Source organism: Leuresthes tenuis, unplaced genomic scaffold, assembly GCF_036924035.1.
Source record: "Leuresthes tenuis unplaced genomic scaffold, fLeuTen1.0.hap1 SCAF_17, whole genome shotgun sequence".
Taxonomy (NCBI): Eukaryota; Metazoa; Chordata; class Actinopteri; order Atheriniformes; family Atherinopsidae; genus Leuresthes; species Leuresthes tenuis.
Window position 1 is genome coordinate 15,126,741 of NW_027325371.1, and position 15,210 is coordinate 15,141,950.

The window sequence follows — 15,210 nt, forward strand, 5'->3', positions numbered from 1 at the left end:
ATCTCAAAGGTTCAACATTCTGCAAAATCCTGCATCTGCAAACTGTGCTGCAATTTCAGCTTGATGTTTCTGAACTTAAAACTGATTTTGAATATTTCATCATCTACGGAATGTAATATCATCAAAAGAGAGTCTGGAGACATCTCTGTGAATGCGGGACACAGCTGGAAATCAATATTTGAAGCCTGTGATCTTCAGGCCCTCAGGCTGCGCTGCATTAAAAACAAGCAAGATTCTGTCATGGAAATTTACTGCATGGGCTCTGGAGCATTTCCTGAAATCCCTGTCTGTGAACACAATTGATGATTTTTGCTCATTTACTTAGTGTAACCCTCTTCGAATTGTAGCCAACAAGATCTATACTGTGCAGTGGCAAATGTAATGTTTGCCTCACGTAAGTTTTACTTTAAAGGTGATTTATTGTATAAGTTTGATAATGAAGGGACCCGATGGTTTGGTTTCTGATTTGTATAGCATAACTCCCTTCTTTTCTGCACAACAATAACACAGTCAAAGTGTCAACCCAGTTCTATTTTAACAGGCAACAAGTACTGTTGAAAAACAAGCTAACACATGTCAACGTGAATTTGGATTAGCACAAGGAAATACTCACTGGATCAAAATGCTTAATACATAAGAAAAACTGCAAAAATATGATGCTCTGTGTGCCGAGCCTTAATGTGTACCTTAGGGGACGCAGTGTCCTGAGAAGCCGGAGGACCCTGAGCACACCGAGTATCTTAGCCCCTCCCGCCATAGACACAACAATGTCAATCAATGACACAAAAACCAGGAATCCATCCAGAATATTCCAGCTGCTTCGGAGATAAGCCTGTTCCCCCACATACAAACCCATGGAAACCACCTGAAGACAAGAGAGAAGTGAAGCAGTATTTAAGAACATAGACTTCGCTTTTCGTTAACATGGAAACTCAAACACAATCACAGATGGTTGCATAATGTTAGTTTTTGACCAAGTTTCGAAAAGCAAACAATTTGAGGTGGACTAAAAATGACATGAGAATGAGATGACATGTAGACAAATCAGCCTGTAGCAGAACAACAATAAAATGTTACAGACATCTAAAACAACAAGTGGAACATAGGATATATAAAGCTTACATAATATACAAATGGCCCCTGTTATGAGTATGGATGTATAGCTACAGCGACCAAAGCAGGCATCTGAACAGATATCAGAGCTGGAGTGTTTCCTGCTGGTGCAGTAATTATGACCCCAAAGCCAATCCCTTTATCCTCAGCTAATGCAAAAACATTGTGTGAGGCAATTTGACAGATGATGAAACTATTATCCCTCTGTGAGTTTAGAAGTGAGGGATGGATGTTTTACAGGCATTGTAATACTGGCACACAGATGGATACTGTGTCCTGCAAAGCTGTCCTGGTAGCATAATGCCTGCTTAGGCAAAAATCTGCTGATGACATTTGAAGCTGTTTGCCAAGTGTTCGGCAAAGCTTAAAAGGACCGAGGGGGCTGGTGTGCAAACATCAAATTGGTCGAAGGATCAGCGTCTGGCAAACTAAGTTTGAATGCCAACATGTGAAATACCCTCAGTGATAAATAAAATCAACAAAATGTCTAACGAGTGTGTGTAAAGTGTGCAGTTTTGACTTTGTGTCTACAGTAGGATCTATATGGTTTGTAGAAAGCAAATATGAAAAAAACCGTTTTATAAATGATCTATTATAATCATTAAAACCAAGGAATATATGCCGCAACATTTTGCTAAAAGATGCATCATACTAATGACAGATTCTCCAACCCTGCTGTGTGGTGCATTTGTTTGGCTGCATCTTCTACATGGCAGAGTCCTATGGAGAGATTAATGTCACACAAACAAACACACACCAACACACATTATGGTGGAGATACACAAGATCAGACACACTGAGACACAAAGGGGTGCATGTACTGCGTGGCCAGGGGTCTGACAAGTCTGTGGCTCTTTGACGGGCTGGGATTGGTTAATAATTGATTGTAGTAGTGCATAATTGATGGCCCACTTGTGCCATAGCTTTTCCCAGAGAATGCAGAAACAGTGGAGGAGGGAGAGAGAGAAACTAAAAGAAACAAAAGATGGGGAAACAAACAGATCGAGGACTAAAAAAAGGACTAATGAGAACAGAGCGACCCTAAGGAAGTTGAAACGCAGACTTACAAAAAGGCGTGCTTAATGTAGGAGAGGAAAGGAGGAGAGACAGAGTGCGGGGGCAGTGCTGGAATACATCTATAGGAGTAGACTAGCCAGTAATTAATGACATTGCTTAATTGCTCCATTCTCCAAAGGAACATGGGAATTGCTTCGAAAGAAGGAAAGGGAAGAGGATAAGCTGTGGGAGCACTGAAGTGATTCACAGAGACAGACAAACCAGAAGACATCGGAGGAGACAGACGCACGCACATACACACACCCACAAAATATGTCTGTGTGTGGGGCCTGCATTGGCAGTAATAAAGAGACAGGTTATAAAAAATGTTACCTTGAGAGTCATCTCGCCCACAAAGATGGCAGTAAAGATGTAGTTGGAAATGGTGAGAAAGACTCTTTCCTGCATGGACAAAACAGAGGAAGGGAGGTCTGAGTCTCAAACAGGAAACAGGCCAATAAGGGGTTTTAAAACCCTTTTTATTGCACCGTTTAGATAAAATTGAATGTATCATCAGAGAATACTTTTACAGTACAAAAACGCATACAGGAGCAGCCCTGTAGATTCTAGCACACACACATAGGCACACATTTCAGATGGATTTACCAAGCTGCCTTGCATTATCTTGGGCCTCTCTAGAGCCACTGTGATGCAGTTGGAGAAGATGAAGGCCAACACCACATAGTCAAACAGCTTATGGGCTATGATGGACTGGCAGATCTGTCTGAACCTGAGGGCAGATAAGAAAATGAACATGGATAAGTTTGCATTTGTAATTATCCTAAAAAAGAAGCTGACACAAAATTATCTATAAACCACTTCTATCCAATCAAAATGGAAGCCAGTTCTCCGATTGTGCTCGGAAGCACCCTCACATCTAGCTGAGTAAATAGCCTCATTCAGCCCCTGTTTACATTGCTCCTAATTCAAAACAAATTACATTAACAGCACTCTCAGAAGCACAGCACTCCCGAGTACCATGCTCTGCTGGGAGAGGAGAATAGAGGGATATGAGAGAAACACACAGAGAAAGGGGGAGGAGGTGGCAAAAGAGATAGGACATATAAATACTGAATATGTTTTTGAAAACTTGTGCATGTGACAGTAGGTGCTGCCAAAAAGCAATTAAATATCTCCGCTGCAGTGTTTATTGGAACGGATGATACACAGACTAAAGATGAAAATGAATAAACTACCAGAGAAATCAAATTAATTCTAAATGGAACACATGGAGATATTCAAAAGGCTTTTATTGAAATACTCAACTATAATGAGTCAATCACGTCATGCAGATTACAGCAAAACATCACCACAAACTTTATGGCATCAACAATGTATCCCCTGAGGCCTGTTCCTTGCAATCGAACAGAAGTTTGTGGTTTTGTGCGTGTTTTTTAGTGGCTGTGATCTTTTTGTTTGGTTTAGTTGAATATACCTGTGGTGATTTCTGAACCAATGTAACGAAAGTCCGGGCAGAATGTAATGATTTCAGTGCATCTTGTCCAAAAACAAACAAACCATATTTAATAAAACTTAGTGTGAAACAAGATTGCTTTGATTAAAATTGCGAAGTACATTTTTCACCCTAGGCAGAGGATGTCTGTCTGTTCGCAGGATTACTCAAAAAAAGCTATTAGATTATTATTTTTACAATTTTACCAAAGATTGTTATGGCTCAATTTGGAAATGACTAACTTTTTATATCAATCTGCTTCCACTTCAAATTCTGCCATGGCAAAAATGAGACCGTACACCTTTTCATTGCATTATTGGTTGTTTTTGATAACCACCAAAGATAGGACACTCACTTTAAAACAGCACAAACTTTGAACAAAGCAAATCCCCCCATCACTAAACGTGATGGAAACAGCAAATAGATTGTGGTGGCTTACTTGTTCTGTGGGGAGAAAAGGAAGACGGACCAGTCCTCTCTCGACTCACACCAGTCCGGTCTGTATGCTTCTAACATCTTCTGGATGCGGAAGCACAAGCTCTGGAACAAACGCACATATCAGAGCACATCAAGGCACACACAGCCAAGCAGAGACACACAGCACTTTGCAGATAAAGTGCCTGTTTATATTCCCTTTTTTAATTATTTACGCAAGTGAAACACTTACATAGCAAAAGCTCGGAGCATCTCCCAACATTACCATCTGTACAGCTCTTTACCCCTGCTGTCTAAATGGTCCTTTCTAATTAACCTTGTTTTGCTCATACACAGACTTGTTTACAATGAAAACAATGGAATCCCCAAGAGGCCCAGGTGATAGGGAGTGTAGGCTTTGTACAGATTACATGATGAGAGCAAAAGATTATTGTTTGTATAGAATCTTGTGTTTTGCTCACAAAACCAGATTGTGTGTCTTTGCCTTTTAAATGTTTTCACATGGTTTTTTAGGGATGCATGTGTGGGATGGAAACTGCATCACATGGAACAGATGATTGCATTTCCTGTGTTGACTTCATTATTTTCCTAAAGCATTTAGTATTTAATTTCCTTCCTACTGTAAAAAACCCAACAACACTTACATAGTCAAGGTCATCATCCAGATCGTCCCGGTCCTTGCAGCGTGTATTGACCTGGGGGAAAACATCAGCCATAAGGCGGCTCTGGGGGTTTGTCCCACCAGTCTGCTCAGTCTGTCGTTTTGGAGGTGGCTGAAGAAGATGTGACAGTGGGGTCTTTCCATTACAGTCTTGATGAACTGCTTCTAAATCACCACCACCACTGATAACCAGTCCTCCAGAGAGGCTTTTCTTTCTGTGCCGAGCATGGAGCGCCAGTGGAGGCAGCGGCTGGTGTGGCTGTGGTGGAGTGTGAGGAGTTCCGGCTGGAACCTGCAGCACATGGGGGAGCTCTAGCGAAAGAGCTCTGCGGTCCCTCCGGGGTGCAAAGTAGCCAGGGAGCAGAGGATGGGGAAGCTGAAGAGAGTGATGAGCAACAATTGGAGGAGAGAGAAGAGCCTCCTCCTCATCAGGCTGGATATGATGGTTGTGGTGAGGGGATGAGGAGGCACGGGGACCACGGATACGAAGGCTTCCTCCAACCACCCCTCCAAGACCCCCCAGGCCGTAGCCATAGAAGGGCCTCACAGAGGTTGGCGTGAAGGCAGGACTAGCTGAGGGAGATGAGGAGCAGCAGGGCCGGCCGCCAAGGCTGCTCCAGCTGGACCGACGGGCCCACAAGGTGTGAGGGTGGGGAGGCAGTGGACGGCCCCAGTTATGGTAACTGCGACCTGGATACTGAGAGAGACAAAGCTCCGATGCTGATGGAAATCCATGGTGAATTTATGAATGCTGCCGTTTTAAAATCAATCACAATATAACAACTTTGACAACAGACTCATAATATTACTTTCTCACGGTTTCTGTCATTTTATAAAACAATATCCTGTCGTTTAGCCAACATTTAACAAGCGGTGGTTACAGTTTGTGTTAAAAACACCCTCTTACCACAGCCCTCTTCTCTAGGTCAGCTCTGCCGAGCGAAATTACACTATTCTTCCTGGAGCCAAGCGCAAAGGTTAACCTCTCTCCAGGAAATAGACCAGAGGGCAACAGGGATAGGTCTAGGTGTCCATTAGGGGTCAGGGTACATATCTTTGGATCTGCAAAAGAGAGGCAGAGGGGAGAAAAAAACAAAACAATGGTGTTATAAGGGAGTAAGGAAAACAAGAGATAAGATGTATGAGTAGAAAGAAGCTGTCATAGACTAGATTAAATAAGCCCCTTGCCTCTCTTTGTTTGTGATTTCTCTGTTGTTGCCATGAAAGCAGACCTCTCTCCATCATTGTACACAGTAAATTGCCAAAAACAATGTTATAGCCACCTCAAGGGGCAAAAGAAGGTTTCATTTACAATAAACCGCCTTGCAGAAGCTGGAGAGGAACTCATAATAGTGAAACAAGGGGATATGTGCCAGTGGTTTATCCACTCTCAGGGCATATATTTTGGCAGAATTGCTCTAGAGAAACATCAAAATTCCAGATGTGCTTTTACTCCTTGAATACATGACATTTAAAAGGTACATTTGGGCTGTGATCCTGGATCATCAAATTCATCTCAAATGTGCTGTTTATCACTGCTCTATACTGCAGGAGTCCTTGGTTAGCCCTCTGAAGTCTATGATCATGCTGACGTGACTAGATCACCTGACGTCATCACGGCGCGGTAGAAAATAAACTACAATTAATTTTGATATTACAAACTAGAAAAAAAGATACCAAACATGGGTATGGCAAACATTTATTTTTTTTGTGGTATATAAAGGCAAAATCAAAAGTATTCAAAAACGACCAAAATGGGCTCAGACCCCAGAGGGTTAACTCTTAGTGACTCCACTTCTGTTACGACAGGGGGAGATGAGTGGAGAGCAGAGTATGGACAAGTATCATGGAGCATGCATTATTTAGTCCTTCCAGCTAACATTTCAATCTGGAAAAAGGTGCTAACCAAGGTTTGTCGTAGAATATGTACATATTTTATGCCCTAGATACAACAAATTGGCTGACAGCTTAGAGCATGAATACGATGGTGCCTCTCACGCCTTTTGGAATTAAGTATTGAAAACATTATATCATATATGAATAGCTAATAACAAATTTTGTTTTGGGGAATTCATACAAAAATGCATTTTTTTTATTTGAAATGCAGAAAAAAACCCACAATCTTACATGAGCTGATCTATTTTAAAGCCCAAGCTTTAAAAGAGAGGAGATGCATTACTAGTCATTGCTAAGTGGTTAGTATATACTAGTTAAAAATGACACCTGGCATTCTGTGGTGAAATAAATCTAGAATTTCAAAGCTGAAAGGAAACAAGTCTTGAAATGCTGTAAAGCTGTGGGAAGTGTTCATACCCGAGAGGTGCAGGGAATCTTTATGTTTATCATTCTCGTCAAAATTACAGGAAGACCTGTCATCGTCCGAGTAAGAACGGTTTGCATCACCCTGTTGGATGATGAAAGAAAATAGAGTAATATAAGAGAACAAGAGAGAGAGAGAGAGAGAGAGGGATCAGGAAACAAAGAATATTGAACAGGGAGAGCAAAGAAATAGCATAAAGTGTAAAAATAATGAGCAGTTACAAGATTATTTAAGTTGGAAGTGCCAAAAAAGTGCAAAAAGAAAGAAAAACAATGAGGTTGTGATTGCCTATAATTTATCTTTTGCAAAGTGTGGACTATCCATCGTCTTAGATAAAGGTGTTACCTCAGCTTGGAAACCTTCAACCAGGATGGCAACAAGTAAATTGAAGAGCACGTAGTTTCCAAACGTCATAAGTGCCACAAAGTAGAGCGCAGCACAGGGGGAGGTGGATGCCATGCCATTGTATAGCACCATGTTCCAGTCCTCCTGAGTCAGAATCTATAAGAAATGAACACACAGCATGGAGTGTGTTATTTATTTTTTTTGCTCGTTTCTTTTTTTTCAAATTATTATTATTATATGAAAGCAGCTAAAAGTAAGCGGGTGGACAGGATTTCTGCAAGTTCAGACTATTATTACCTGAAAGACAGTGACAATGGCCCAAAGCAAGGAGTCAAAGTTCTTCCTGTCAGGCACGGTGTCTCCTGCCTCTGTCTTCAAGCTAAACTTACAGCCAAATATGTGCATCCCCAGTATGCTGCAACACAAGTAATGATTGCTGTAACCATCACTCAATTCATATCAGAAAAAGATTACAGCATCATGATGTTTGTAAATTACATATTGGATGGACTCAAGGGGATATTGTTGTGTCAGACAATGTATGTAATGTCAAAAATAATAATAAAAAACTTATTACAATGCACACACTTAGCTATACAATTATCTTTTACAGATAACCAAGAGAAAAAGTAACTTTTTTTACAACTGACTTACTCTACTGATCACAACAGCTAAAGCTAAAAAATTGCTAATGGCACACTGTTTACAACTATGAAACTATCAAAACTCAAGATGTCTTTGTTGTCAATTTAGTATAAAAACATTATGTTTTATATACAGTTTAGTTTTCTAATGGCTGATTTGTTTAATTTAGAGGAACTTCAAATGCTGAACATTTCACTGACAGTGTCAGATCCTCATACCAACAGTTTAGGTAAAAATGGTAGTGTACTTTTATGAACTGCAGGGTACAACTGTTTTTTTTTAATGAAATGATATGTGTGTTCAAACTTTTGACTGTTATATTAAATACAGTGTATGCATACACAAAAACACTCAGGCACACTTTCTCTACATATCTTATGAACACCTTCCTCCCTTAAGAGTCTTTCTCTCTCTAAAATTCTCTATTCACCATATTCCACATGAATTCATTATGTTACCTAAATATGAAGATAAAGAGCATGAGCAGCATACAGAAGGTGGCCACGTTGTCCATAGTCTTCATCAGCACCACAAGCTGCCGCCTCAATGCAGGCATGAACCTCACCAGCTTAATGACCCTCAGCAGCCTGAACGTCCTCAACACTGACAGACCACCATCTGCCTGGCCAATGATCTCACACACACTGGGGTGTGTGTGTGTGTGTGTTGCAATGTATATAAAGAGAGGAGATGGAAGATGTGGTAGAAATGCAAATATCTTTCATTAGAAGAGAAAAAAGCAAACATTGTTATGATTAAAAGAACTTTGGGGAGAGGGTGATCGACACTAATAAAATTCAAAAGACAGGAGGTATAAACACGAATAAAGATAAGGTCAAAGGATTAATCCCACATAAAAGTATATTTCTATAAACACTCAATATGAAGGTGGAAAGAAATACTGATGTATCTGACATATTCAGTTTAACGCTTCAGCTGTAGATAACTAATTTATTCCCAATTTATTTGGCAATGTTTTTAAATATATTGAAGAATACAGCAAACTAATGTATGTACAATTTCTGTTCATGTTTGGACAAAAGCTGCGACAACACTGAAACAACTGATAGATTACAGACCTGATGATGACAATGATGCCATCAAAGATGTTGTATGGGTTCCTCAAGTACTCAAAGAAGCCAAAAGCAGTGAGCTTAAGGATCATCTCCAGGGTGAACATGCTGGTAAAAACAATGTTACAGATCTCCAGGACATTGGTCAGCTCGTCAGGCTTGTTTGAGGTAATGCAGGCATGAGGACACAGGAACATGAAAGCACAAAATGATAAATGCCAGTCAGATCTGGAAGTTGGTATTAGACAGCGTTTTAGCAAGGTTCAAGTTGCAAGTATTTCAAGTGGAAAACAGAACATGATGAAAGAGAGAGAGAGAAAAAAAAAACATTTATTCAATCAATGCTTTGCATCTAGAGATGCTGTAAGAAAAGATACTGGAGCCACTGTGAAAAAAAGGAAAATAACTGTGCATGCATCACATCTCTCTGACACTCAAACTGTCAATCACTTGATAAGACAATTCACCTCTCCCCTGCAAATAAAATAAACACAGCCACCTCATCTTAGACAGGGAAAGAGACTGAAAAATGAGGAAACAAGTCGTGTTACCAGAGCTGTTTTTGTGAAATTGTAAAAGAAAACTTAAATCAGCAAAAAATAAACAGGAAATGAGAGTGTGTGTTGTTTGTGTCACAGCCTGAATAGCTGAAGCTGTGATGAAGAATTGGCAATAGTAGGCATAAAGACTGTATGTAAACCACACTACAGAGAAAGAAAAAAACACACAATCTCTGGTCAATTCTGGCTTCATTTCCAATTGTCTGTGCCTGCACATTTCATTCAAGTATGCTTTGTGTATGACTGAATGTGTGGTCTGCACAGTATAGATCAGATGCTTTCTTCTGATACCCCCTGTGAATTTCAGTTTCAAAGCCAGTGGAAAAATGGCCAGCTATTCCTGCCAAAGTTAGCTAAGCATGACAGGGAAAAACACATTCTCAGCGCCCGCCCCCTCCTCTTCTAATCCGCTTTTACTTCCAATCTATCTACATTCCCCTAGTTCTCCATCTTTTTTTTTCCTTTTTCTCACTGAGTCTCATTATCAGGCAGACCCATCTCTTCCCAATCAATATCCTCCTGTCGATCAGAGAAAGGAGAGCAGCAGAGGAAGAGAGCGCACAAAGGAGAGGGAAAGGATAAGAAGACAGTGGATCATGTAAACGATGACATGATGGGTGTTTAGGAGGAACAAAGAGAAAAAAAGAAGGAAGAAACAGTGAGATAAAATGATGTGGGGAGGGAACCATTACAAAACAGTCCAAACCCCATGTTTTGCTCTTTAAAACATCTATTGAGAATCAGTAGAAGGAGGACAGACACAGTGAGGTGAAGGTGATTAGAAGTTAAACCACCTGAAAATTCAACAACGTGAAAATATAATTTAAAGATTCTGATACTAGCAGTGGATGAGCAGAAGGAAATATGAAATGTGGAGTTGAATGTGAAGGGAGATATTAACACAAGTTTCCTTCCTTAGCAGCTGCTTTCTTAGTATATCTGGTATATCTCGAACTTCCACACCAGTTGTAAGCACAAACGCAGGATATGAGATTTATTGCTATTGACAGAGCCATCAAGGCCCTTGACACCACAGTTTAACTCTGACAAAATGCTATCACTTCTCCCTCTTCAAGCTTTCTCCCTCGTCTGTGCTCACCTTCTTCGTGCCCCATTACCTTTCATTCCCTAACCATGTTTTTGCTCATACTCTTGTGTCATTTTATCCCATATTACTCTCCACTTGCTCTTGTATCAGTCAAGCTACTGATGTTTCATGTTCAGTCCAGCGATAGAAGTGTCCTCATCCTGTTGTTCTTACTTCACTCATTCTAAGTTGACATGATTGTTGCTTTAATATGAAAAAATAAGCTGCAGCTTCCTGTATGACTGCAGATAGGAAGCTTGTCTTAAAACTAAATGAATTAGTAATGCTAATCAGTTGCAGCCGAGTATATATATTGTATATATGTGGCAAACAAAGCAAACTTGGTTGCTTTACAACAGATTTACAACACTATTTTCAACTATTTTGTAAAGAATTTATGTAACAGTCACATTTCCACCTCCCACAGTCAATGCAGTCAGTTAACCAGCAACAGAAGATAACTTCAATTCATCAGCATAAAACAGCTTTTTTTCACCAAATAACCCTCCAAGTGCACTCACCGGCACCATGAGTGCAGTGGGTTGCTGGGTTGATGACAATGTAATTCAGTCGCATGTAAAGTGGTGCTCTGCTTCTGAATATTTTTGGTTTAGAAGCAGAAAATGACCCATTGTGCATGCTGATTCGGGGGACACTTTACTACTAATCACTTCCACCAGTGGAGCGATGAGGAGTAATCTCTGTGCATAATACTTATTATATTAGTTATTTTATTGATTTGTTGTTTGAAAACTGTTTAATTTTGATTTTCTCGTTTAATTTTTTACATTGTATTGAGTGGATTAGAAAGAAAACTTTGTAAATGTAGAACTAGAACAGGCAGATAGAGTACATTTATGTAAAATCTAAATGCATCGCTAGCAAAATTCTGCTGTTCTATTTTTGCTATATTTTACAGTGAAAGGCTTTGCGGTGTCACCCACACAGAATGGTGTACAGCTTTCATTAGAAATCACATTCTCGATGCACATATTTTCCCCAAGAAGATATTTCAGCCCAGTATTTCTTTCAAGATCAATTCAAAGTCCTTGTGGTATAAGAAACTTGAGGTAAGGCTTATATCCTGCACAGCAAAATCACATAGTTTTATCAATGCCTTTATGCCAGCCTGTGGAAACTGTGGAGGTTGAAAAGCTCTGAAGACATGCAAATAAAGAGTTAGTGACTGTGCATGCAAATGCCAATGTGTGTTTCGGCATACATGCCTACTTTCAGTTGCACACAATCGCTCACTCATAGAATCACATGGGGAATTGAGTCGAAAACTGCTGTGTAACTGCCGTCTGCCTTGCATCCCACTCCCATCCACCTCACCCTCCTTTGCTGCTTTCCCAACCTCCCACCACCACACCCCCAACAACTCCTCGTTTATTTTTAGAGTCTTCAGAGATGAGAGAAAGCAACTACTCTGTACGCTGTCAGAGAGTGCGTGGGTGGATGATAAGGGGAGCAGTGGAGAGGTGGAGGGTGAAACTGAGGGAGGTAAAAAAAAAAAAAAAAGAGTCAGGGAGTAGATGAGACACTTGGGGGGCGGAGTGGGGGGAAGGAAGGAAGGCAGTAAGGAACAAAAGGACGGGTGGAGGGAAAGTGCAAAGCAAAGGTGCATGGGGGAATTTATGGAGAAAATGAGGGAAGACAGGCAAAAATAAAATCAGAAGGGAAGGAAGCCAGAAAAAAAAGAGAGAAAAGAATGGTTTGATCTGAGAGGGGGGTATGAAGGGAAAAAAAAGCTGTCTTATGTAACAGCTTGTGAGTCTATGCCCACATGTGTTTCTGTCGGTACTTGTGTACAAGAATGAAAAGATATTTTGTTTGTGCTCACACACTCTGGACAAAAAAATATGTGCTTGTATGGTGTGTGTGTGTGTGTGTGTGTGTATTCTTGGCAGGCGTCTTCTGCTCTCGCACTCAGACACCTGCCTCGTCTGCTTCTGAGGAGCCTGGCCAATGTTAAAAGCCAGCCTGGTTTTGTCTGCTGCTAGGCTAAACGTTTATACCTTTGTCAGGAAACTGTGTGCACTGATGCTCCACTCCCACACTCATCTGTCTGAATGTCATCTGCCATTATAATATTTCTTTCTGTTGATTTGTTTGAGTGAGAGAGGAGTGCAAAATGATTACGCCAACACACTCTGTTGATACCATAGTACTGTATGCCAGTATAAATAATTGAGGGCAATGTTCCAAAACAATCACTATCTCTGCTGGCTCACAGCTTTTAGAATAAAAGCATGAATAAACAATGGCCATAGCTCAAATAAAAGGCAAACCCTAACAAGACCAAACCAAAAGGGGGTATGAAGAAATTAATATTGAAACTGCAAAAACTAAAAAAAAACTATTCCTACCGTTTCATTATAATCAACTGAAGTTTGCTTTTATTTCTAAAAACTAACTTGCTGTCACGTGTCTGCTGCTGTTGAGCACAAATATACAGATTTTGTCTTTTGTTCCAGCCCAAATAAACATTTTTTGAGATGTTACAGTGATTATTACCAGAATTGTTTTGCAAAATGTTCTCCTCAATACTATAGAAAGTTAGATCATTCAAAATGTTGAACCTAAAAACAAGGGTTTGTATTTGCAATAATAGATTTTTCAAGTTTGCACATTTCTGTTTGCATGTGCAAACCTGTATAAGTCTACCAAACCAGGCTAACAGATATAAACTTTAGTGCGCAAGACTGCAGGAATATGGTCGTGGATAAAAAGCTGTTTTCATGAACACATTTTTGAAGGATGTAATCCTTGAAACAGTTCAAGATCCGAAAAGCCAGTGCCTAATTGATGCATTAGTTGGCCAACCTGAGCTAATGCAACAGAAAACAACTTATAAAACAACTTAGAAACTGCTTCACGGGAACATGCTGCTACACCCGTCTCCCTTAACAGGACAGCCTACTACTCACTGAGAGATGCTGGTAAGCTACCATGCTTTCATTCATGCAAGTAAAAATATCTGCTGTATGTATATTTCATCAATGACGTTTAAGTGAGCATTCTTCCATCAGTAGAGAAAACAGATTTGATCATCATTATGCTCATTTGCTCATGTGGTAATTACCTAACATTGTTTAGCATCATTGCAACCCAAACCCTCCCGAAAATAACAACAACTAAGAAGTGTCCCAACTTGATCATCTTACCTGGTTATGATGCTCGATGCCCATACTGATGGTGTTAATGAGAATAGCGATCATAATACCCCTGCTGAAGTACTTGCTCTCCACAATGCCCCAAAGCTTCTTCCTCATGCCATTCCAAAGGTCCTTACAACGCCCAAAGCATGTCCTCCTCCGCTTTATCTCTTCATGTCCCCTCTCCTCTAAGGGGTTCTCCTCTTTGTCGGTTTCCTTCACGGCATCCTCCTCATTTTCTTCTCCGTTAGCCGAATCTCCCACAGCCCCTGCACCTTCTTTAACTGATAATGCGCATATTGGGCAGTCCTCAGGATTCTGGGGGACAGAAAGACTGATGGAGTTGGCTGGTGCCTGGGAGCTGTGGTCCTGCTTCCTGTGATGTGGACATTTGGGTGCTGCATGGGCAAAGTGACAATAATATGTGCTCTTTAGTTTTTATTCAAATGTTAATTTTTTTTAAGCAGAGCATTTTCAAATGATAATTCAAGGTATTTGAAGTCATTATATTAGGTTTAATTAACAATTTTTGCATAATTTCCCATTTGACCTGACATACATTTGTTAACCTCCCTGTAAAAGAATTCCAAGATCAAATAAAGTTGTGATCTCAGTGATCATGTCTTTATAAAACAAAACACGTATTCAACTCCTACTGTTGCACATTTGTCCAAGTTGTGAAATATAACTGCCAAAAGTTACATAAATAAACGCTGTGCTCGTGCCATTTTCTGAGAACCTTCTACTCACATCTCGAGTGCCTCGAATGATGGTGATCTCCGTTCACATTCCCTGCACCTCGCCTATTTCCCCTGCCACCACCAGCCGGCGGGGGCTTGCCCCTCAGCGTGTAGAAGAGAGCTGCCGATCTCCTCTTTGCTTTGCGGAGGACATGGCAGACCAGCTGGAAGATCTCCTCGTAGCAATCTCCTGGCTCCGCCATGCTGGCCAGGGTGGAGGAGGACAGGCACTGTGCCCTTTGCTCCTGCATCAGCTGGTGTTCCCGCTGTTTGGTCTCTGAGAACTGGGTGGCGATGACCACCAGGCACAGGTTGATCATGAAGAATGAACCGATCTGGGAGGGAAGACAAGAAGTTAGACGACTGTGGGTCATGATGGGCGAGTTAAGTATTAAAGTCGATAAATCCAAAGCAACATCACTGCAGACACAAGCTCATATCTAACCATCAAAATGAATTTCTGCATATTAACATAGTTTTAACAAACCATAAAGCAACAAAACAAAATGTACAAGTGAAGATCCTTATTTGAATAATCAGCCCACGGCTAAAGTAGATGTTGCT

At 40.6% G+C, this 15,210-nt stretch overlaps 1 protein-coding gene across 4 annotated transcripts in view; it reads right to left on the reverse strand.

The window, feature by feature from the left end:
* cacna1ia (calcium voltage-gated channel subunit alpha1 Ia) overlaps positions 1-15,210 on the reverse strand; it is a 76,875-nt gene that overhangs the window by 34,201 nt on the left and 27,464 nt on the right. For all 4 annotated transcript variants that reach the window (XM_072368984.1, XM_072368983.1, XM_072368982.1 and 1 more), the window contains exons 7-19: positions 14,657-14,981; positions 13,916-14,304; positions 9,108-9,259; positions 8,487-8,672; positions 7,681-7,798; positions 7,384-7,539; positions 7,032-7,122; positions 5,626-5,780; positions 4,702-5,415; positions 4,062-4,162; positions 2,776-2,899; positions 2,503-2,571; positions 687-865 (exon numbers count right to left, since the gene is read on the reverse strand). In XM_072368984.1, the coding sequence (XP_072225085.1) occupies positions 687-865; positions 2,503-2,571; positions 2,776-2,899; positions 4,062-4,162; positions 4,702-5,415; positions 5,626-5,780; positions 7,032-7,122; positions 7,384-7,539; positions 7,681-7,798; positions 8,487-8,672; positions 9,108-9,259; positions 13,916-14,304; positions 14,657-14,981 (2,759 nt within the window). The remainder of the gene's footprint in view (positions 1-686; positions 866-2,502; positions 2,572-2,775; positions 2,900-4,061; positions 4,163-4,701; positions 5,416-5,625; positions 5,781-7,031; positions 7,123-7,383; positions 7,540-7,680; positions 7,799-8,486; positions 8,673-9,107; positions 9,260-13,915; positions 14,305-14,656; positions 14,982-15,210) is intronic.